We start from the raw sequence: 24,254 nt of genomic DNA on the forward strand, positions 1-24,254 counted from the left end.
AATTAATTCCATGTCACCTTCCACAGGGAAATCCTGCATTCCAGCTAATTGTGGGCACACAAGAGAAATGAGAAGACTTGTTCCCCATTTCTGCAAATGAGCAATGCCCCTTGGAAGCAGGAGGTTAAAGCCTGCGACCCAAGCTCACCCACAGCCAAATAACTTGGGATGAGCCATGGGATGTCAGAGCCTCAGTTTCCACCGAGGGAATAACAACACCAACACCAAAACAAAAAGAAAGGAAAAGAAAGGAAAAGAAAGGAAAAGAAAGGAAAAGAAAGGAAAAGAAAGGAAAAGAAAGGAAAAGAAAGGAAAAGAAAGGAAAAGAAAGGAAAAGAAAGGAAAAGAAAGGAAGAAGAGAGACTTCACTCATGTACAGCGCAGATATTGTTGGCCATTTAAATTAGTGACTGTAAAACAAGCTGAATTGTCCCAAAGTGAGACTTCAGAGAAGTGCAAAATAATATAAATTAATCACTTCTTGGCATGGGCTGGCTCATTCCAGAGGAGGGTCCCAGCTGTGTGGTCATGACAATACTGTATAAATAAGGATAATGGCCTTAGCAGTTTTTCTCTTCCTCTTCCAAGCTCATCCCTGTCCTAAGATCCAGCTGAAACTTTCTGCCCAAATCTTTGCAAACCCAAGAACACACAAGAAAATCAGGAATACACAAGCAAAGTAATTTCAGGATTTTGAGGCTGGGATGTAAGTTCCCATGATTTAAGCTGGTTTTGCACCACTGCCCTTCTTGTTGGTCAATAGCTCCTAGTGCCAAAACCATGGTCTGGCTAGTGACTGACTCGAGCCATGGTCGCATGACTGATTTAAAATAAAAGAAGATTCAGGTGCCCTAATGCTGTACCACTTTAAGGGCAAAAGACCTTCTACAACATGTTTTATCTTAAGCCATGGCATTTGAAACACATTTCCTGACCTTTGTTTTGATTCTGAAGGTTGTGAAGTACTCTGGTATAGCACGAAAAAAAAAAAAAGAAAGAAAGAAAAAGGAAAGGAAATAGCAAAAATTTGTGTATTTAAACAATTTCCAAAAGCACCAATTGCCTCCTGTGACCATTATGAGTGGCTTCATCCACCTGGAGGATATGCTGGGCTGAAAAGAACAAGCCCCAGCAAGTCTCAGTATGACTGCCCCATCAAAAGGAGAAGCACATTTGATAAAAGCCTCCAAAGCAGTTAATGGTTGTACTGTGGTAAACATCAAGCCTAAATAAACAACAAAGCTACAGACAAAATTATTTGGTTAATGGCAAGACTGGATATTTTTCACAGTATATAAATATTACCTACACTTATTATTCCAATCCAAGAAGAGCTGGGTTAGTTAACATTAATTAACTCACACAAGTTAACAGTAATGCAAAATGGGAGAAACCATTCCCTTCTGCTCATATTAAAGAATAAAATGGATTTTTTTTCAGCACCAAGCACATGAAAGGGAAAGAAGAGCTTCTGGCCAAGGAACCAAAAGGTTTGCCCATAAGTACATGAATAAAAGAAATGGCTTTCTATTACAGGTGATAAAAATTGTACTCAGCATCTTTTGATATATATCTTCTCAAAAGTTTTGTGAGCACGGCCCTCTTGTGGGCTCATTTGTGTTTGTGTAACAACTGGAGATGGGGAACAGCTAATTCCTTTACCTGTTGGACAAACCTTCACTCCTCCAGGCTACCAGAGAATTGGCTGCAGGTATAATCATTCATCCCCTTGCCCTGGAGGAACAGAGCTGCTGCCAGCAATTTGTCAGCATAATTTGGGTTTATTGTTCTTGTTCTGAAATTTTATCTTATTTTCTTTTTCTAAATGAAATACTTATTCATCAGGAAAAAACATAATGTGCTATGTTTGAAATGCTCTTCTCATTTTGTTAACTCCTACCTTTTAAAATTTTTCATCTGCATGAGGTTGAGGGTAGCGACCCACCATGTTAGGAAATAACTGTGCTCAGAACAGGCAAGAACTCAAAGCAAAAAGTGGGGGCTGATTCATTAAACTATGGCATCCATCTCCTCCTAAAAACAGAACCCACCTATTTAGCAAGAATTTACCTTTTACATAGTGTATCCTTCCGGCTGTTGGCCATACTGTTGTCCCCAGGCTCACTTGGACAAAACATCCAATACAGCTGCTTAATACCTTAACTGTATAATCCATAGGACAGATACTAGAGCTACAACTGCATGATAGACAGAACTGGTCTCTGCAATGCACAAGTCTTATCCCTTCTTCACTTCTGGAGGGAATGGCTAATAAGAATCCTCAGGTAGCCTGTTTCTTATCTAGCATATAAGAAACCTTTTGATTTTTCTCTTAATTGGGAAGAAAAATACAGATTGGTATAGAGGATTGAAAATATACCTTTATAATACAAAAAATATAATGCCATATATTTCCAAGATTCTACACTATTTTTTATGCAAACACAGAATTGGAGAACGGTTTGGGTTGGAAAGGACCTTAAAGATTGTCTAGTTCTAACCCCTTGCCATGGTCAAGGACACCTTCCACTAGGCCAGATTGGTATTTTGGGGACCATGAAATCCAGACTCATGACTAATTTCAGTTTTTGAGAGGACCCACTTACTGCTTTGACACCTGAAAATCTCCTAGTGGGACTAACCAAGGCTGATAGCCAACAATCCCACCTCCCTGCCTGCCAGAACCAAGTGGGGGCATCATACCAAAATCAAGGGGGTCAGAATAAATCATACATGTAGAAACTTCAAAATGCTATAAAAAATAGATGCTTTTTACTGCCTATAACACTTGCATAATCCGCTTCACACAGCTTTGATTCAAAGGTGAGTTATTTTAAATAGAACAAACAACAAAGGCACAAAGATCAGGTTCAGATGGAAAAAATGGTGTTCCAAGTCTAGGGAAATAAGGTCGTTGAAATGACAGGCAGGCGATAACTCCACCTGCAGCTAAGCAGAACAGCGAGGGCGACTTGTGCACAGATGGAAACCTTTGCAGTGTTAGAGGAGGGAAGGCCTGGCTAACTGAAAAGCACAAAACTCTGCATGGAAGACTCAGCCCTGACCTGGATTCCCTTCCTAGCCCCAGAAAAGTCATAAGCTTTCTATCTTTAGTTTCCCCTTAATGCAAATGAGGGTGAGACTCTTCTCTAACTCTTTGCAGCTGCATAGGAAAAATAAAATATAAGCTGTCTTTATGCATGCAACACAGGAGACAAAGAGATAAAAGGAATGAGAGTGGGTATCAACGTGAACACCAGAGAGGATAGAAAACTGGAAATAAACAGGACTTCTGCCACTGATTTCCACAAGGCCAGGATTTTACCTGAAGGGACCAGAGTCACAGCTAACTGCACACTGTCAAAGGTCACCAAACCAAGATCCACCAAACACCACCAGTGCTCTCCATCAGCCTCTGACCCTACCCAGGTGTGTGGTGCCCGACACCAGCTGCATACCCACGGCCACATCTCTAACACACCACAGCTTTCTGACTTCCTCCTTACCCTCAAAGCATGGAGGAAAAGAGACCATGGCACGGAAAGGAAAAGGAAAAGGAAAAGGAAAAGGAAAAGGAAAAGGAAAAGGAAAAGGAAAAGGAAAAGGAAAAGGAAAAGGAAAAGGAAAAGGAAAAGGAAAAGGAAAAGGAAAAGGAAAAGGCCTGATAGTCCTAAACAGGATGAACAGAAAATGCGAGTGCAAAAGGACAGGGTGATAGTGCTTTCCAAAGGAAAAAGAATAATTAGAAGCAGCAAACATAAACCACAAAAAATAAAGGAGTATGAAATAGAGATCATCAGACTGGGTGAGACATAAAGAGGAAGGGGAAAAACCACAGCTCTTCTCTTCCAGAAGGCACCAAAGCCCTGTCAAGTCGGCAGGGGCAAGACTTTAAAAAAACCCATTTGTGCGTGTTTGTGTGCACACAGGGTTGCACGTGTTCACAGCTATGCAGAGCCCCCACTAGTCTGGGCTGCATTCTGTCAGAAGCACAGCTCCAACACCTTCTGCCTATGCTGAAATCAAACCTGCTGCACTTGGGGAGCCATCTCCAAAGTCCTCTCAAGGGGACAGCTTGGGCAGATGGACTTTTCTTTGAGAAAGGGCTCTAGTGGCACCCAGCAAAACCTCTGGCAATAACAAAAGCAAACAGCTTTCAGACACTTAGACTTCAGGGTTTCCATCTTGCATTGAATAGTGCTGCACTTGGTAGCCCTGATGGGCACCTAAACAGCAACAGCCTCAGTCACAGTGCGTCTTGAAATTTGACTGACCTTATTCCATTCATTGTTTTCTTTTTTTTTTTTTTCCTGGAATCCCAGCTCAACAGTAAACACTGCCTGCCCAGCCTCAGGTTAACTGAGCCAGCTGATGGTGATGCAGGGTTTTTGTCTCCCACACAACAAACATTGACTAGTACTTTCTATTTAGAGCAACCCCACATTGTAAACCTGTCTCCTCCCTTTGATAAGGGGCATATCACTAGATAGCATTAATCCCTGGCCCTCTTCTGACACAAGGAAACACAGTTTTGCAGTCAGGAGATAAAAGTCACTGTTCCACATGGATTTTTTTTTTTTTTAAGTTTAAATATCATGCAGAAACATGCATAAAGTCAGCCCCCAACAACACCGCTACATCCAGAAAGCTGGTGTGTAAGTCCTTGAGGTGTGTTGGTCCTCCTTGGCTCCTACTAAATTTAATAAGACTGGAGAATTTTCCACATCTTTCTAGACCAGGAAAAAGGTCTTCAGAGACAAGTAAGAGTTTCCTGTTCAATATTTCATGTAATGATTCCTCCAAAGGTGTAAACAGGAAAAACGTCTCGCCACTTAGCCTGAAAATGAGAGCCTGTCGTCCCTTCCCTTTATTGCATTTATGTGTTAAAAGTCATTTAGAAGGGGATCTGCCAGATGCTCAGGTACAAATGAGACAGCACAGGCTGTCAGACGACTGGCTGAGGTCCCAAAACTGGCCTGCCCAGACAGACTTGAGCAGGAGGGAGACCACAACATCAACTTTTCCCACCCTCTCCCTTCTGTCACACCAGGGTCCCAGCAGGCAGCCTCAGAGGGAGTCAGTACTGCAGAGAGACATGCACCCTGAATATTTGGATTCAGCAAAGGTATACTTGGAGTAAAACCTACATCTCTAAGAATTCCCCAACAGATTTTTAGGGATGGTACCTTTTGGGAAGACAAAATTAACCCCCTGGCTGCACCTGCTGCAAATTTTTTTCATTACTTAAATGCAGGCTCTGACTTCCAACATCCCATCAGCCCAAGTGGGGCTTCCTGAGGAGGGAAGGCACAAGCACAGCCCTTGCTCTGCAACAGCCATGCTTCATTCCAAGCAAAAACCCCGAGCTCGTGTCACAAATATCAAATGGTTTTTTTAGCCAACTGACAACAGACGCCATTCGGAGTCAGCGTATTTTGATTACGGCACATTGTTCGCAGGACTCAAGAGCCCACACGCCTCACGTTGTTGTTCAACACCAAAATTTAATTGCAGTATAATTAGCTTTGCTCCAGCTACACCTTTCTGTCTGGATGGATGCGATACCTGCAGAGCCTGTGTTGGGTATAAAACGCGTTCCTGATTATAAAATGTTTGCTTAATCTTGAGGGCACCGCCTTGCTTTTTAAGGCCCTCTGCAAGTCACACACTCCAGTACGTGCTGCCCGTTATCTCCAGAAGGCTTAAAACTGGAATCCCCGTGATTCACATTTTCCAACGCTCATGGCCAAACCCTTCTGCAGAGCAGCTCCTCCACTTTCTCCCATTTCACAACAAGCCGAATCTGCGGCGCGGCAGAGGCGGTCGCACAGCTCTGCTCTGCAAGCCACACGCCAGCGAGCCCGTGGCCACAAAGCACACCAAGCTCCCCTGCGGGAGCCAGAGGCCAGTGAGCTCCAGGGCTGGTTTGCCAGGCTGAGGTGGCCACGGTTCCCTGACGCCTCCACCCGCTCATTGAGGGGTGGCTTGGAAGCACAGCTAGCTGCCAGAGTCACCCAAAAATGTTGGGCTGAGTGGTCTGTGTGGTCCCACTGCACCTCCCAGGGAGCTCTCGGAGTACCCAGGGATGCTCGTAGCAGCACAGGGCTCATGGCATGGCCACACGTGGATCCGTGCCTCAGGCCAGGCAGAGTAGCCACCACCTCACGAATGTTCCCAGGCAACCCCGCAGCTCTACTCCTTCTGTAGAAGTTACCGGCGGCACTGCTACCTATTCCATCCAGAGCTTAACTTTATCCCCTTCCTCCTTTAAATACTTTTTTTGAAATGCTAATTAAGTGGAAAATAGCAGAAGAGGCCAAAATCAAAGCATAAAGCCACCAAAAGAAATGTTTACCATCAGCCTTCCAATTAAGCATGGTGCCTTCTTATGACACCAAACAAAAACATTTTGCTTTCTTGGCAACATTTTCTTCAAATTATCCAAACAGTGAAATAATTATTGTAACATATCATTATGTTATATAGCTTACTTTTAAATATCTTCTATATATACCTTGCTATCACTAGATGACATATAAATTAAGATATCAACCCTACCTGATAAGGGAAAAGGAGAAGCAGAAAATCTCAGCTCACAAGCACCTAATCATCTCATTCCAGAACCTCAGTGACAGACCTGGGAAGAGAATCCCCGTCTCCCTTCCTGCCTCATGCTGTCACAGCAGAGCAGCATTCCCCACCCCTGCCCCTCCAGCACTGCTGTATCATTTCTCACCCAAAGGATCTCCTAAACACTTGTTACTGAGGGCCAAAGCTCAGCTCCACGCACACATATGCATTTAAGAACAAAATTAACCCTCCCTGCACATACTAATAATGCGCATAGCATCATTCTGGCTTTACAGAAAATAGTAGTGAAAAAGAGATCCCTCACAGGAGTTAGATTAATGTAGCAAGACGCATCTGTACATAACCCTGTTTCTTCTACATAGCTGTGCCACAAAACACTGCCACAGGCCTCACAGGCACGGGGAAAGCACAAGGACGCTCCCACAGTAGGTGGAAATCACGCCAGTAAAACTGGTTGCACAACAGGGAGGAGGGCCAGGAGCCTCCAGGGGTAACACAGCTGCAACATCCTCCAGGCAGAGAGGGGTAAAGGAGGGAACAGCTCAAGCATGGTGCCTAAGCACTAAGTACCAATGTGCATGAGCATCTCGTCCCAAGCACCCCTGCAAACACAGGGACCCTCTTCCCAAGCATCCCCACAAACACCGGGAAACGACGGGAAGCTGCCTGCCACCAACTCGTGCATGTGTTTGAAAGGTTTCTTTCCCCATCACCCTCCTGTCACAGTGATGCCCAGCAGTGTCAGTCAGCTACAGAACCCCTGTCCATGTTAAGTGCTGCCCAAAGTGCCTGTGTGAACATGAGCAAAGGGGAGAGCAAAGCTGTGACTTCAAATGACCCCTGGTGACACGGCTGTACCCATCACCAAAACACAGCAGTGACACTACTCTCCCACAACACTGCACAACAGCATACAAGAGAAAAATCTATAAATCACAAGCCACTGGGACACTCCCCTCATCGAAAATTTGGCCAACACTACCTGTGCAAGGTACCTCGATGATGCAGGTGTGAGTGTAGGAGCTCGGGAACCAAAGTATCTCTGTGACTGCACCCTGAGAAGAAGAGTCCCCTATACTGGCTCAAGCCTAAAACCAAAGTGCCACCTACTGAGTCTACAGTATTTGTGTCCTCCCAGGTTTCTAGCAAGGAGTTGGCCATGGTTCATACTTAGCTCACCAGACTAATCCAAATATCAGCAAGCAGCCACTGACCCCCATGTGAGAGCACGTGCCTCGGGTTGCTGCTGAGCACCAGCAAGCAGGTGCTATCCCAGCTGAGGCCAGGGTTCCTTGCACGCCCCACCCCAATGCAACAGGTACCACCAGTCCTGCCAGGGGTCAAGCCTGTAATGTCCACACATCAAACCCTGCTTGCACTGACAGAGCTGGCCAGGGTTTAGTGTGGGCCAAAACACCCCTGAGGCAACAGGTTCTACCATTTCTATTTGCACAGACACTTGTATTTCTGCACCCCAACAAAGCCATGGGTTTTTAATCTTCTCTTACTCTCCCTTCTCCTGAGAGCTACGCAGACTTAAATGGAGCTATTTAAAGGCAGTGTTAAAAGCTCCAGCAATGGTCTGACCTCAGGAACAAAACGGGACCAAAACCTGAAGGTCAAATGAATGAAAATAAAATTACAAGGTAAAGTTTGCCTTCCCCGAACGTGTGCCAGCTGCAAGAATCTTACATTACATTGATGTAGCTTTCCAAAGTTTGAATACAATAATTTTCTGTATTAAGGGCCCAATAACCCTAATGGAGGCATAATTAGGCATTGATGTCATGCCCATATGAGAGAAGCTTGAAAAACTTTAAATAAACTGTGAATGGCAGGATTAATACCGCAGCTTTGCATTTTGTACAGCTGTTTGAATATAGTACACTGCCTGTGATGGCATCAGCTGTTGCTTTACTCTGGGTCAGTACTTCTGAAGTTAAAACAGGCAGTTCTTTAAAGCAAATAAAGAATTATCCCTCTTACTGTTGGCCAGTGTACTTCAGCAAAGAAGGTCTGGATGCATATTTGCTTTACATTAAAAAAAATACAACCAAACAAAATGAAAAACAACAACAACAAAAAACAAAATCAAACCAAACCAAACCAAAACAAAAAAAACCAAAACCAAAAAAAAAAAAAAAAAAAAAAAAAAAAAAAAAAAAAAAAAAAACAAGTAAAAGAAAGCCAAGCTGTAAACAAAAATAACTGGCCAAATTCTAAGTCTGGCAATGCTAATAAGAGGATTTTAATTTACTGCAATGGCTCTCCAGAATGAAGAAGTAGGTAATGCAGTTTTGGAGATCATTTGTCCAAGTGGGAATATCATATAGATGCCTGGAGAGTCCTTGAGAAAATAGCTCACCTCAGTACTGATTGAAGAGGAAACACAATACTTTGGTGAAATAGAATTCTGTATTTCTAGGAAAGGCTCCAATAGCAAATTGCTTACTAATGCAAGAAGCCTTGTAAATTTTATTATGAATGAAAGGGGCAATGGCAAGCGTGTGACATCGCACAGCATATGCACACAAGGCCGAGTCAGTAAAAAGTAAATAAATAAGTTACTTATAAGCTCTAAAAGACACATGAAAATATCTCTGGCACAAACTCAGGCTCAGTGAACTTCAAGCAAGAATATAAAACAGCTCCGAAACCATTTTACTATTATTTTTTTTCCACCAGGTAACCTAGCTCTCCTACAGGCTAATATTCAATCTTTGCCTTCTTATTGGAAATACCAGCTGAAAAAAGTTTACCTCGATTTCTGCACCATCTTTAAAAAACTACTCACCACCCGATAGGGAAGAAACTACCTATGCAGGGAGTGTGTCAGCTTGATGCCAAATTCACCTGGGAAGCACAATGGCCAAACCACTGCCCCCCTAGAAAGGGTGCAGGCAGCTCTCCCCCAGCCTCACAGCCCGGCCAAGCCCTTGTCCTCACCACCTCAGCCGGATCCTTCCCCAAATCCCTGCCACCATAAAACGTTCCAATTTTTTTTTTTTTTCTTTTTCCCAGGCAGCGTTAGCAGGAGGAGAGGAGGCTGTGGAGCCCCGGCTGGGGCGATGACGGGCACGGGCAGTTAAGTGCTGCTGTGGAGATGAAATATGGCTAATGAAAAGCTTACCTAAAGCTCGTGGGGAGCCAGCGCCCGGCCGGCCAAACCTCTCCAAGAGCACCGGGCACGCGGCAGCCAGGACGCTCGGGAAAGACGAATTAACTAAAAGTTAATGTGGATGTTCTCATTCAAAAGAAAAGTGGCCTACTCCAAAGGGGATTAGGATAAAGTGAACTAAGGCCACTTTACTTCTGAATGAGAGCATCCACACAATAGTCCAATGCACTTTAACTAATGCACTTTAATTTTACACCCAATCAATTTGTCTTACCTCTCCTGAGTGTCCTTGTGTGGACAAACCCAGAGATTCATCGAGTTTTGAGGCCAGGCAGGGAACATTAGATCAACTCATCCCACTCCCCGTGTGTTATGGGCCATTGCCTTTCACAGCTATCCCTTTATTGATCCCCAAAACTCATGGATGACTTACGTATAACCTCTGATGGGGGCAGGGAGGAAGTATTTCTTCAATGGCCCGGATTTGAAGATGCTTGCAAAATGAGAACCATTTGCAAAACAAGAAGACACCATGACTTTCAGCAGCCCACCCTGTTGCCAACAGAAGAGGCTAAATCTGGGCAAAAATCCATCCTACCTTCTGCCCTGCAACTTCATAAGAAAACGGCAGTCTCTGTATTATAACTCTAAAATCTCTCTTGCCCTTTAAATTGAAAACAGACCTTTAGCCTTTAGGACCAACTCACTTTTTTTTTTTTTTTTCATTCACCTCACCAACATTCAAATTTTCAATGCAACCCCAGACATCCACCAACAAATCTCAAACTCCCTTTTCCAAAACATAACAACCCCCAGAAACCACTTGCTGCCTGCGCTATTGCGTTCGTACACACAATGACAAACACAAGCCTGAAAACTCCACATCGCCCTTTACCTCTTGGAAATGTACTCCCAAAAATAAATAAATGAACCCACGACAGCAGCAACCAGTGAGGCAACTCAAGCAGTAGAGCCCTCAGGGGTGATGGGGTTGCCCTGTGCCAGCAGCCCTCTAGCTAACAGAAACCAAGCCCCCACCGCCACCGCTGAGGGACTGAAGCTTTCCAGGGATGTCATCTAAATTTAAAAAAAGAATCCCGAGGGGACTGGCCTGATGGGATTCTGCTCTCACCTGCGCTCCTGGTTACATCTCTTATTTTTGCCCTTTGAAGGAAGTGAAAGTGAAAAGACAACCAAACTAAGCAGGTCAAAGAAGAGCTGAACAAGTTGTATTTCAGACTTGTTACAGAGTTTCGGCGGTGAGTTAGATACCGAGCCATTAATCAGCGGCGTAAATACACCCAAAGAAGTCCAAACACAAAACGTGTGCTCCCTTAGAGCTACCCTCTCCAAATACTATTGCAACTGCGGGAAAAAAATAAAAATATAACCTCTAATTATTCCCAATTTGCCATGTAAGTCAAAGCCTGCTGTGAGAAACACAGCACGTAGGGGAGAAGGTAATACAGCAAGGACACGAGGTGACACTGCAGCGCGCCCCGGCCTCTCCTTCTCTCGCACGACCCTCACCGGGAAACAATTCCAGAAACCTTCAAAAACGTTCCCGACCAGAAACAAGCCGCCACTTTATTTTCTTAAACTTGTTTAGATTACACAAGATAGATCCTAACTGCGTGCTCACGTGACCAAAAAGCCCCAAACGCAGAAACGCAAAGCAAAACAAAAGATTCGCTAATTTAAAGAGGCTGTACCGGATTTTCGGTGCTTTTTGAAGTAGTATTTATCAGCACGATGTACACTTACTCGTTCTGATTGAGTGCAATATAATCTGATGGTTTTAAGGTATAACATTGCCCACGCGGGGCTGCAGTAACCCTTCCGCTTGCAGAGCCCATTACCTTTATGGTTACCTGCGGACCAGCAGCCAGGGAAAGACTCAAAACCCTCAGCCATAAAGGTTAAACTTAAGGTAAAACTCATTTTTTGATAACTTTCAAGCCTCCAAGTTGCCCAAAATAACAATCTACAGCTCCTAACGCAGACGCAGCGAGCTCTGGCTTACAGGAATGCCTTGGGACACACTCGCAAATGCTTAGGATCAATTCTGAGGTTAATTGGGGTTTGAACTCAGCTCTGTCAGGTCTGATGCTGAAAAGAATCCCCAAAAATTCTGAGAATTAAAGTACCCTTTACAATAAGACCTAATTTCAGTTTGGAAAACTTTACATGGAAATTAGGCCTGAGCAGGCAACTTCAGGAAGGCAGCAAAGCTTACACCCAGCTGTAAGGACAGCTGCTTTTGGGCTCTTGAATGATTAAAAAATAAAAAAGAACCCCAAGGATTCATGGACTGAAATCATAAACTAAAGAAAATACATTCATCTTATGTCTACTCAACAAGGTATTTACTTGCTTAAAGAAATGGAGAGCAATGAAAATCTTATTTTGCTAATACAATTTCAACCACAGTGTATCAGATGAAAACACGTCTGGAGCAGAAATTAACGTATTTTATCTTCACATAAATAACCTGCCAAACTGGGGCATGGTAACAGCTTCTAAATATCACAGCAAAAAACAATAAAAATTACTCGAAAACAAACAAAAAAGGATTCACTAACTCAAAGTGACAAAGTCAGAGGAAGAAAATTAAACTTTGAGTCTTTAAAACATTAATTTATCGGTCCTCCTCAGATCCTACTTTGCTGTAACTCTTTCGTTATGCAAAAATGAATTCTACCTTGCACTCTCTGCACCACATCTATTATTTTGATGCCCATTCCTCCAATATGGGAGCACATATCCTGAAGGCAGCAATATTCTCAGCTCTCCTCTTTAAAACCATACATGGTTTGAAAGTATCTGTGAAGAAGTCCTGAAGTAAAATAGTATTTCTCAGTAATTTTTTCCCTAAGGCGTTATTTTTGTATTGGCTACAAGGAGAATTTGGAAAGTTAAGTCTAGTCCTAACTGGTCGATGCCCTGAACAATTCTACCACCTATGCTTTATATTGGATTCCAGTTTACTATTCTTTCTTTATAAAGAATATATTTTAGGCAATTTTTAAATCCAAAAAATAAATAAATAAATAAACACCAAAAAAAAAACCTGCTGTGTATCCGCATTTTTGTTAGAGCAATTCCACAACTGCACACATTAAAATAAAATCTATTGCAACATAAATAGAGGTGTTGCTTTATTATATATACGGGTATATATGTGATATATTATCACCCAAGAAGGGCCATCGAAAATGCCACAGTTGCAAACATTTAAGACTGTAACAAAAATGACTGCGACTCTAGTATCAGTTTACTATCCCTCAACAATTTCCCTGACAGTGGAGTCAAATAATGTTGAATTATGGACCTTCTTGCAGGAAGTCTTATTTCATGTTCATTTTTTTGATCATTTCCCTCATAGTTCCTATAGGAATTTGGCTCTTTGCCGACTTGCCTTTAAAAGTTTCTGCATCTGTAATTGGCTTGTGCATTATTAAACTTTAATTTTTGTCAAGCAATGCTACTGTGGTTGGGCTCAACAAGTTTATTTTCAGTAAGAAAAATACTGTTTTGTCCCTATAAAATCTATCTTACACAGCTAATGCACTTTATTAGGATGTGGTAGGTACTTTGTACCACGTTTTCCTTAAAGGACTTTCTAAAGGCTTTCTTGTAGACACGCTCTTGTAGGAGAATTTTACAGTTTGGACTAAAGCACCTGGGCGCCAAGGTAAGGTGGCCTAAAGAAAACAGCCCCACGGTAACAGTTCAGGATTACCTACGAAACCAAATTTCTGTTCTCAGACTACAGGCAGCCTTTGGACTTTTTTTTTTTTTTTTTTTAATCAGAGGGAGTTTTCCCAGACACATCACGCAACAGCTGTGTTCTAAATTTTTCTGGGCTCTGACAAACACTGAAAATTTAAACACGCAAATGTTTGAAAAGCTAATGATTAAAAAAGGTTTATTTTGAAACTTTTGAGGACGACTGCAATTCTTCAGCTAGTTTTTTTTTATTTTTTTAAGTCCCGGGGTCTGGATGATTTTGAGTTCAACTCTCCCCAGCAAAAAGCCCAAACTCCTGCCTTGTACTTGTGGAGCTGTGACGGTAAACACCAGCTCTGCAGGTCTCACCCTGGCTGGCAGCGGGGTCGAGCCCGTGGGAGAAGGATGCTATTTTAGTGACCTAGTGCCACTGAGCTGGTTAAATCACTGAACAATGGTTAGTGTTATAGGGCTTTACTTTGCAAAATCTAGCATTAGTGTCATTGCTTTCTATTAACGGGGGGACTCAAAGGCACTGGCTTTGAGGGGCCTATAGGGAAAGAATAAACAAGGGGAAACCAATAAATTAAAACTAAAAAACACCCTGTTAACTGTAACCTTTACTACCACGCTATAAGAAAATGTAATTAAATCCATAATAAAAGCTTTTACATACTTACTCTTTTTACTACTCTCCCAAGCAGAGCCGTGGGCATGCGGGGAGCCCCCACGCCCGGAGCCAGCCCCTCGCTCCCACCGCCCGGCCCTGCGCGCCCGCGCATCCCAGGGACGCGCAGCCATAAACGCGCCCAGCGCAGTCACATCCTAATTAGCCGCCCCTGCGACCGGCACTCAACACCTTATTACTGAACCATTAGGGCCCCGATACTGCCGGCCACGCCGGGGCCGGGCTTGGCACCGCAGTTTACCGTAGGGCGCGGGGAACAGCGCATCCCCCCCGGTAAACCCAGCCCGCCCCGCCGCCCGGTCTCCGTGGGTTTGATCCGCCGCCTCATCATCGCCCGTGGGGGAGGAGGGTGGGAAAGCGCATTTCTGCGCCTTTTCCCTTCGACGGGGAAAGCAAAGGCCGCTCCCCGCGCAGCTCCGCCGGTGCGGACGGCGAGGTGCGGGGCTGGCCGGAGCGGAGCCGGAGCGCCCCGGGGCGCGGCTGCGGCAGCGCTCGCACAAGCCGGGGGATGCCGGGGGGTGCCGGGGGGTGCCGAGGGGTATCGAAGGATGCCGGGGGATACCAGGGTCCAGCCCGCGCAGCGGGAGAGGGGACGGCGCAATGTCCGCGCTCCGGGCAACAAAAATTGGAGGGGGGGGGGGGGGGTGGACCGCGGGGTGGAGGAGAAACACAGCGACCCCCGACAACCCCAAAACTGTAGCTTCGTTTCTTTAGCTTTCGCTTTAATAAAATAATGATTCGTTGGGAAAATGGGGTATAAATCTTCATTTTGGAGGCAATTAAAGTGTTGATTTCATTCGTGCCCCTGAGCGATTCTTGTAATTTGCTCAAATAGCTTTATGTACCCAGCACTCCAGAGCTTTTAGAAACCCATTTTCTAGTTAGACTTGTTGGATTACAATTTTTATTCAACAGCAGCGAGCCGAGTTTCCCTCAGCTAGACCCTGGCTGGAGGGTTCCCCTCGCCCTAAGGTGCTGCGCGGGGCCGGCGGCTCCCCGGAGCATCCTCACCAGCCCCGGGTAACCTCCCTGCCGCACCACCCTCCACCCACTCTGCTAAGCTTTTTCCCCTGCACAACAAAATTGGGTGGGGAACAAAATCCCTTCAAAACAACCTGCCTATGCGCACATAAAACCCCTTTTTAAAAGTTCATGCCTTCCTTCAAGCCTGCCTCCCCTGTCACAAACCGACAGCCTTTGGCAGACAGGAGAAAATATTTCAGATACTGCCCACACTGCAATGCAATGCACCTTCATGTCGGTGATCTATAAAATAACTCCCAGCTGACAGTGCCAGTGATAACAGCAAAGCAGCTGAGGAAACTCCTGCCTGCTTGGCTGCGCCTTGCTTGAACAAAAGGAAACCTCCAGAGTCAGGAGCAGATCACTCCAAACACTGTATTTATGTAGCTAATCAAAAAGAAGAAATAACTTAGGGGGGTTAACTAGGGATTTATTTTTTGTGCTTGAGGTCCTCTCTCTCAAAGGCAAGGTGCTGCTACCCCTCGGTTCAGAGCAAACAAACGGAACGTGAAAACCCCACCATTTCACCCAACTCGAATAAAAGCCAAATCTCAGTCACTACCATCATCCAGGAGCTTAATTTAGATCTGGGCACCTCCTGCATTAGCCCCAAACACTCCCATGAAAAGGCAAGGATCCCAGCCTGCGCCCAGTGGAAAGAGGAGGGAAGGGAGAGGGGACAGCCAGCTCTCCCCACTCAGCTCACCCACATTTCCCACCCCGCTGCAGCTGACATTAAAGGCCTGAACCATCCCAAACAAAACCTGGACAACCGTCATAGCCACGCGAGGCTTTTCTGGCTTGGCTTTGACTATATTTATTTTTTAAAGAGAGGGCTTGAAAACTTGAAAGATCAAGGAGAAGAAATTAAAACCTGAATCCCATTTTATTTTCTCCCCCCCCCCCTTTTTTTTCCTATTAAGTAAAATAAAATGGGCGCGTTTGCAGCAGGCAGGCGTGCACAAAGCAATGTTCACTCAAGTCTAAAAGCGTTCGGCCAAGGAAAACTGACAAGACGGACTAATGAACCGTAGAGACGGGAAGAAAATAGCCAGTATTTGCTAGATTTCAAACCCTCTCTGTCTTCTCTGGACCACCTATCTCGGATTTTATTATTATTATTTTGGTCAACGACTCCGGCCCTTCCTTCCCTAAGCAACCCAGAAGCCAGCGATTCACAGATACCACTTCTATTATTAGAAAGGGTAAATAAAATAAAGACAAAAATTAAAAGCGACAAGAAACAGGTCGAGTTTGCAGGCGATGCTTTTACAAGCTCATCTCGCCAGGTCGAATCCGGGAGCAAGCCTTAATGAAGCAATAATAGCCACATTATTCAAAAATTTTCATTTCGATGGAAATTTATCTAAAAGGGACTTAATCATATGCAAATAATAAAAGGAGGCGTAGTGACCCAGCAAGCGATCTGCATACAAATTTTAGCGTGTGCGACGTTGGCGAGATCATACCTGATCCGTTAGATTTGCTGATCTTGTTATGTCTTCACTGTCCGATTTTGATCCGCCCTCTCTATCGTCTATGACCAAATCGATAGGCATTTTTCCTTTCAAACAGCTAATATACCGGTGGCAGAAATTGTCACATAATTCGTGTACCTACATTATGACAGAGGTTTATAAAAAAAAAAAAAAAAAAAGGAAAAAGAAAAAAAAAAGAAGAAGAAAAAAAAAGGAAGGAGGGGGGGGAAAGGGAAGAAAATATAATCAGGAATACGTAAGTAAAATTGACAAGTGCAACCAGTCTCCCCCCTTCGCCCCTGTGACATCAAAAGTCCTAAATAGGGGAAACACACTGCAATTATCCCCCTGAGACCTCTAGACGCATCCAGAATTAGGAATAACTTTCTTTTCTCACAAAATAGAGATATCCCAGAAAATTGACAGTGACAAGATGATTCACAGGCTACAACATATTCAACACCCGTGTTAAATTCATCTGCTCCCGGAGCTGTGGCCATTAGAGAGGTGACCTGCATGGGTGATATTTAAGGTAAACTATTTAATTTCATCCAGTTATTTCATCATAAACCCTTTCCAAAGGGGTATGAGGACAGAAAAAGGGATTAAAAAAAAAAATCCACATGCACTGGGCTGAAATACATTATAGGCATTCATGCCCTGAAATCCCCAGTTGGTCTGATAGACTTGTACCTGAGCCGCCTTTATTAATGGGCAGATTTTAACACATTTCGGTAGAGCGAGAACAACCTGACAGTTATGGTTAGATAAAGTGACTGAGGCTCACGAGAAACTTTTCAACTATTTAAAAACCTCTCAAAATGTTTATTTTTAGGAGAAAGGGAATTCTCTTCTAGGCCAGCTATCAATGACACGTAAAAAATCCTCAGGAAACCCAGAGTGCAATTCCAATTTAACGTAAGCTCGGATGACACCGCCTGTTTAGAAATTAGCATTCTCCCTCCTAAGATTTCTGAAACAGCCAACAAAAAAAAAAAAATCCTGTGTTTAGGCTGCAATCTCTTTCTTCTGCTCAGAGGTGTACAATATTCCTGGGAACAAGAGACAGACAGAACTATCAACTCTGCTTTGTCTCTGCAAAATGTTACAGGACAATCCGTGCCCTGAGCCTGACCTGCAGATGGCTCTTAAAAAAAAAAATAGATAAAAAATTCCCCCTTCCAACTAACTGTAACCGAAGTCTCTTCTTCACCATCACTAAGTAAAAACAAGATCTATTTTTTGTAATCACAATTTCGGGGGCTTGACTGAACTAACCATTTCAAGTCTCATCTGCGGCACCACAGAACTGCAACTATTTATACAAAGCCAGCAAAGTATTACAATGAACACAAGGCCTGGGCGTTTGAGAGCTTGGTTTTAGAGGCTGAAATTGTAATTAAACTGCGAAGAGAAATGGACGCCAAGATTGGTCTTGACACTAATTACCAGAAAGAAAGACATTTATGCAAATTTACCAGAAGCCTGAACTTCAGCAGTACTGCAACGGAGGAGGAAGAAAGGGGGGGGGGGGGGGGGGGGAAGGTAGAGAGAAAGGGAGGGGGGGGAGAGAGAGTGAGAGAGAGAGACAAAAATTACCTTCTCTAATTCCAACAGATGAAACCTTAATACTTGTATGGCTTGAATCATCTGCAAAGACACAAGCAACATGAACATTAATCTCATTCCTGGATTTGGGGATATTTCCCACAGTCAACCCGGCCGCACTTTGTAGCTTGACTTTTCTCTAGTAGTAAATAAAAAGTTGTTTTGATTTATGGCAATAACACTAAAACTTAATAGCGGTGGCTTTGTGCACTGTTTAACGAGAAGCGATCTAGAGTTAACAAAAAAAAAAAAATCCCAATTCAAACGAAGCAACTGAATTATACGGATCATAAACATTTCTTAAAAAAAAAAACAAAACAAAACAACAACCCTCTAAACACCATCACTGGCTCCTCGCTTAGTGAAAGCGGGAGCACGACTCCTACAGTGGAGGCAAAATATTTATCCTTAACGGGGGATGGAAAGAAAGAGAGAAACGACCTCATTTTCAGTGAATTTGCCACTGGTGCATCTCCAGCCATTGTAATCCTCTGTGTTTCCCATCGAGCTGCTTAAAAGGTGCGTGGAGGGGCTGGTTACAGCGCGGATAAATCCACGCTCCTCTTGGGCAGGCGAGCTCACCATCAAGCCCGTCAGCTCCTCTTTGGATGGGGTGTTCCTTTACGTATATCCTTATGGGATTTTTTTTTACTTCCAAGCAATTACCACACCGTATTTACTTGTAAATATAAAAATCGTCATTGTAACAATGATAATTTTTAAAAATCCACGTGAGAAATTTTCAATTTAGCAACACTAAACCACCTCTCCAGATAACACAGAAGTTTAAAAAAATAATAAATAAATGGGAAGGGAAGGGAGGGTGGGGGTGGGGAGAGGAAGAAGTGTTAACTCTTACCAAGTTATCCAGTTCAGGATTAGAGGAAAAGAGGGGTTTCTCTGCTCGGATCTAAATGTAAGAAAGGGGAGGAAAGGGGGGAAAAATAATAAAAATGATTTGAAATATGGAAGCAGAAAAAGCAGACATTATTATTTCTTGCTTCATTACACTGTCGGGCCCATTATGTAACCTTCCGTGCAAAGCCCTGACTGCTGGATTTAGTACATCAGCCAAACACTTGAGCAAGTGAATCAAATACACTGAAAAATACCTATGGAGCTTCCCCGGCAGAGCCCGTCCCGGCTCCCAGGAGCCGCGCAGCGAAACTCCCGGCCGGGCACAGACTGCTCCACTTTATCCATTTTTTAAGGGGGATAGTAAATGCCGAGATTTCCTGATTTTTTTTTTTTCCCCTTTCATGTTTTGTTTTGGTTGGGGTTTAGGGGATTTTTTTGTTCTGGTTCTTTTGCCTCTTTCAGTAAGAGAGGGGGGAGGGGGAAACGCGCATCTTTATCTCAACAAAGACTTGTTTTTCTTGATACGATTTTTTTTTTCCCCCCCTCCTGCATTTTTTTTTCTTTTTTTTTCTTTTACTGTTTTCAACCCGGTTTTGCTGACCTGTTTGGCGAACACTGCTATGTCTTCATTGAAAGACTCAGAGGAGCAAACATCGCCTCCCGCTACCCCGGGCTCCCTGGGTGTGCATGTAGCTAATTCACATTTCTCAAAAATCAGTGCTAAAAGAGGGAACAGGGGGTGTCTGAAAGAAAATACAATAGTCACACACACAGAGGGGGCGAAAATATCGTAACGAAACAAACAAACAAAAAAAAAAAAAAAACCAAAAAAACCCCAAACACAACAATAGTTAGTCCCACAGCAGCGTGCATGGGGAAGGGGGCACCCGCAGAGGGGGCTCCGGCATCCTCCTCCAGCATCCCGGCTCCTTCCCACAGCCAGCCGGCCGGCAGCCCGGCATCTCCCGGCCTTTCGGCACCGTCTGGCCACAGATACTGTTCATACAACCTTAGGACAAGCCAAGAATAAAACCCAAGCCGGTTCCAGCAGCCATTTTGAATTAACTTTCCTTGTCTTTAGGAACAAAAAACAAACAAAAAAAAATTAAAATCCCTGTGTATGCACTTCTGCCTCTCATGGTTTTAATTCCCGCTTTCTGCTGGAGGACTTGCTGAGAGTGAAAGGGAGGGGGAAAAAAAAAAACCAACAAAAACACCCAACAAACCAACAGAAAAAAAAAACAGAAAAAGAAACAAACCCCATCCAAATTTACAAAATAGGAGAAAAAGCCTTTGAACGCACCCAGCGGAGCTCCAAGGCGCTGGCCGAGCCGGGCTGCCCGGCTCTCCGCCCCCGGGGCTCCGCAGCCGCCGACCCGCGGGGGGAACCAGGTGCTCCCGGGCAATCCCAGCCTGGAAACACTCCGCGGGAGAAAGGCAGCGTGTGCATCTGGTTCCCTCGCACGTTTAGTCATTTAAATAAATAAATAAGCGTGGGCGCGCACACACACACACACATATATATATATGTATATGTATAAACAGGGATTTCATTATTTTTTTTTTTTTTCCTCCCAGGGATTCATACTTTTATTTTTCCTTCTCGGTAGCTCACACCACCGACTTTTAACCAACCCTTCAGATTTCTGATAAATCGATAAAGAAACAAAACTCCTTGAATTTTATTTTCTTCCCCCTTCCCCTCACTGTCCTGAGAGTGATTTTTAAAGGCTCTTAAACTTCCTTTCAAACTCCAGCTGGGCAAATACATTTTAAAAGCATCTGCACCCAATGTAATAACCCGGTCAGCTCCCATCGCAGCGGCCTAGAAACTGCTTTACAAGTTGTCACATTAAGAAACATTCAATGCTGTCGGATAAAAGGCTTTTTTTAAGAAAAGATAAAAAATAAAAAAACCAAAAAGAGTTGAGAGAAGCAGCTTTTGAGTTCTCTCAGCACAAGGAAAGACGAACAAGGTGGAAAGTTGGGCGAAGCTCTCCAAACTCTCCCTGCTCCAAAACTCCGTGCAGAGATTTACCACCCGGCGCAGGTTGTGCCCTGGGAATATTATTTTTCTCCTCCTCCCGCGGTGATGCCTGCCGCCCCACCATCAAGTTTTTTTTTGTTTTTTTTTTTTTTCTCCCCAAGCCCACTCGGCTCCCCGTGCCAGGGGGACCCAACGCTCTCTCTCTCTCTCTCTCTCTCCTCTCCCCCCCCCACCTTCCCCCGCCGCCTCCCAAAACAGCAGCGATACAAAACGAGGAGAACGCGGCGCTGCTTTTTTTTTTTTTTTTTTTTTTTTTTTTCCGCTCGGCTCTCCCCATCCCGCCGGGGCGGCTCGGCACCTACCCGTAGATGGCATCTTTATCTCTCTTGAGGGCGTCGTTGACCGAGGCGCCCATGGCTGGGGGCATGGCGTTGGCGTGGGCGGCGTGCGGGTACTGGTGCGAGTGCAGCGGCGGCCCGTGGTTCAGGTGGTGGACGGGCTGCATGGGGCGGGCGCCGTGGGGGGTCCCCGTACATGGTGGTGGGGATGCCCACCCCTTCCATGCCGCCGTAGTGGGGCAGCTCGTCGTACTGCGGGGTAGAGAGAGAGAGAGAGAGAGAGAGAGAGAGAGAGAGAGAGCGGAGAGGCGTCAGGGGGGAGGAGGGGGCAGCGCCCCCGGTACAGCTCCGCTCCCCGGTCCCACCCCGGGGACGAGCCGCGATCCCCCCCGAGCTCGCCCGGGCTCCGCGGCGCCGGCCCTGGGGAGGGAAAAAAAACCGCCCCGGAACCGGGAGCACAGGGGCTGGGCTGCTCCGGCCCGAAACCCTCCGAATCTGGGGCGGACGGAGAAAGAGATAACAACGACAACAATAATATCAATAATACAATAAAGTGTGTGTGTGGGGGGGGGACAAAAAACAAAACCAACCAAAAAAAAAAAACAAAACCAAAAAACCACCCATCCCCAAAGTTCCCATCTCCAAAGTTCCCATCTCCAAAGTTCCCATCTCCAAAGTTACCAGCAACACACCAACTCCCCCCCACCCCCCCCCCCCCTCCACCCACCCATGAATGGAAGCGGTTCCCGGAGTCCAAATTTCCCTCCGCTAAACTTTTTTTCCCCGCTGATAAGAAGTCAGGTACCTTACCAGCGAGGATGCAAAAAAAAAAAAAAAAAAAAAACTTCAGCAGCAGTAAACAAAACCAAACCAAACCAAAAACGAGAATGAGCGATTTGCGGATTTCCAGCAATTCCACGCGAACGCAACTTTTAAAGCCGAAAAGCTGGAAACGTTCGCCCGGGCTCTCGGGATTTTGGGAATGCCTTTTTTTTTTTTTTTTTTTTTTTTTAAGGGTTCTCTTTGTTAAAGATTAAGGACCTAAAGCTACCGCGGTTCCCAGGCAGCGGGGGAAACGGCCACTTTTCATCTATTAAAAGCGAAGGTGTGAATAAACACTTTTAAAGATCCCTGACACTTGCTTGGACCGAAAGAGTAAAAGGCAAGTTGTCAGCAGAGGAACTTTCTTTCCCAACCAGCTCTCGGACGGCGGCAGGCAAATTAAGCGAGAAAACGTCTTTCCAGGTCTCTTCTCCTTCCCCAAATCCCTGTTCACCCGACTACAGCTGATTTAATTTTTTTTTCTCAAAACTTCAATTTAGGAGGTAGTTAGAGAGAAAAAAAAAAAAAAAAAAAGAGATCGCACCCAAAATAGAAACAACAATACACATGGTAGTGAATGCTGCTAACCTCCAATTCAAATTAAAGTCACTTTCTTTCTAAAAGAGTGGGGGGGGGGGGCGGGGGTTTGCCCACTGCACTGCACCTTTTGGGATAGAATATATACATTTAAAAAAAAAGGAGGGTGAGAAAAAAAAAAAAAGAGGGAAAAAAAAAGTTGTGCTTACTCCCAGCCAGAGCTTATCTTCTGAAAGTGAAGCGGTATATCATCACTAACACAGCAAAATGCTCAGAGACATGCACACATTCAAATATTTCAAGCACTGGTGATTTTAAAAAAGACATTTGTAGGACTAGAGCTACAAAACCAACAAATACAGAGGCTTGGACATATTCACTTACATGCCTGTATGTCATTAATGTATAGAAAGCTCGCCTCTTCCCTGAGAGCTCCGGGATGGGGAGTAAAAGAATCAAGAAAATAGCAATATACACAGGTTTTAAGACTACAAGTACAACTCATAAACCCACCCGCTGCAGGACACCGCTTTGTGCCCCTACTCCAAAAAGGGGGGGAAAAAAAAAAAAAAAAAAAAAGAAGAAACTTTTTTCACAGCGTCTCTGTCAGCCACGTTTCAATATTATTTCACATTTGAAATCCATTTTTTTTTAAATCATACGTACCCTTTGCGCCATCGGCCTGCTTGCTCCCTTCCTACTTCAACTTCTAATATATCCTCTTTAAGGCCAGTGTGAAAAGAAAGAAACACGAAGTTCCCCCCCCTCACCCCCAAAAAAAGGCAAAAATCCCTTAGCGTCTCCAGCAATGGAAGCAATCGAGTAAAATCTTCGGCTTGCTGGATCTCAGCGAAGCGATACGGTAACTCAGCATTAAAAAAGGAGAAAAAAAAAATAGAAGAAAAAAAAAATCAACTCTCCCTCCTTCCTTCCTTCTTTTTTCTTTCTTTCTTCCCTCTCTCCCTGTCTCTCTCTCTTACTCTCCCCCTCTCGTTTCCAAGACAGCAGCGGGGCGAAAGCAAATATCCTTTCCCCAAATCAGTTTTTTTTTCTTTTCTTTTTTTTTTTTTTTTTTTTTTTTTTAAAGTGCCCCTCAAACCCAACTACCAAGTCTCATGGCTTTTTGCCACTCCGGCTGTCAATCACAGGCGAGGTTGTCAAGGTGGTGAATGACTGATGATGATCCGCTGCGTGTGCTCCCACCGCGCAGGACACCGCGAATGTTAATTTTCGAGTGCGATCACCCAAAAAAAAAAAAAAAAAAAAAAAAAAAAAAAAAAAAAAAAAAAGAATAAAAATTTAGAAAAAAAAAAATTTAAATCGAGGGAGGAGGAGAAGGAGGGGGAAAAATTAAAAATTAAAAAGGCTCGCTAACGCGCCGGCTCTCCTTTTATTATGGTTATTATGATGATGATGATGATGATGGGGGGCTTTTTTTTTCGCTCCTCCTCGGATCGCTCCTAATTCCTCGCCGGCG

The 24,254-nt window shown here is 44.4% G+C and overlaps 1 protein-coding gene across 1 annotated transcript in view; it reads right to left on the minus strand.

Moving 5' to 3' along the window:
- Positions 1–23,856, minus strand: part of MEIS1 (Meis homeobox 1) — a 106,318-nt gene extending 82,462 nt beyond the window's left edge. The window contains 7 exon segments of the mRNA XM_062490640.1: positions 16,619–16,765; positions 18,227–18,277; positions 19,095–19,145; positions 19,695–19,836; positions 21,443–21,603; positions 21,605–21,670; positions 23,444–23,856. Coding sequence (XP_062346624.1) covers positions 16,619–16,765; positions 18,227–18,277; positions 19,095–19,145; positions 19,695–19,836; positions 21,443–21,603; positions 21,605–21,670; positions 23,444–23,455 — 630 coding nt within the window. The 5' untranslated portion in view covers positions 23,456–23,856.
- Between the last annotated feature and the right edge of the window lie 398 nt (positions 23,857–24,254).

The sequence above is a fragment of the Cinclus cinclus genome, chromosome 3, assembly GCF_963662255.1.
Source record: "Cinclus cinclus chromosome 3, bCinCin1.1, whole genome shotgun sequence".
Taxonomy (NCBI): Eukaryota; Metazoa; Chordata; class Aves; order Passeriformes; family Cinclidae; genus Cinclus; species Cinclus cinclus.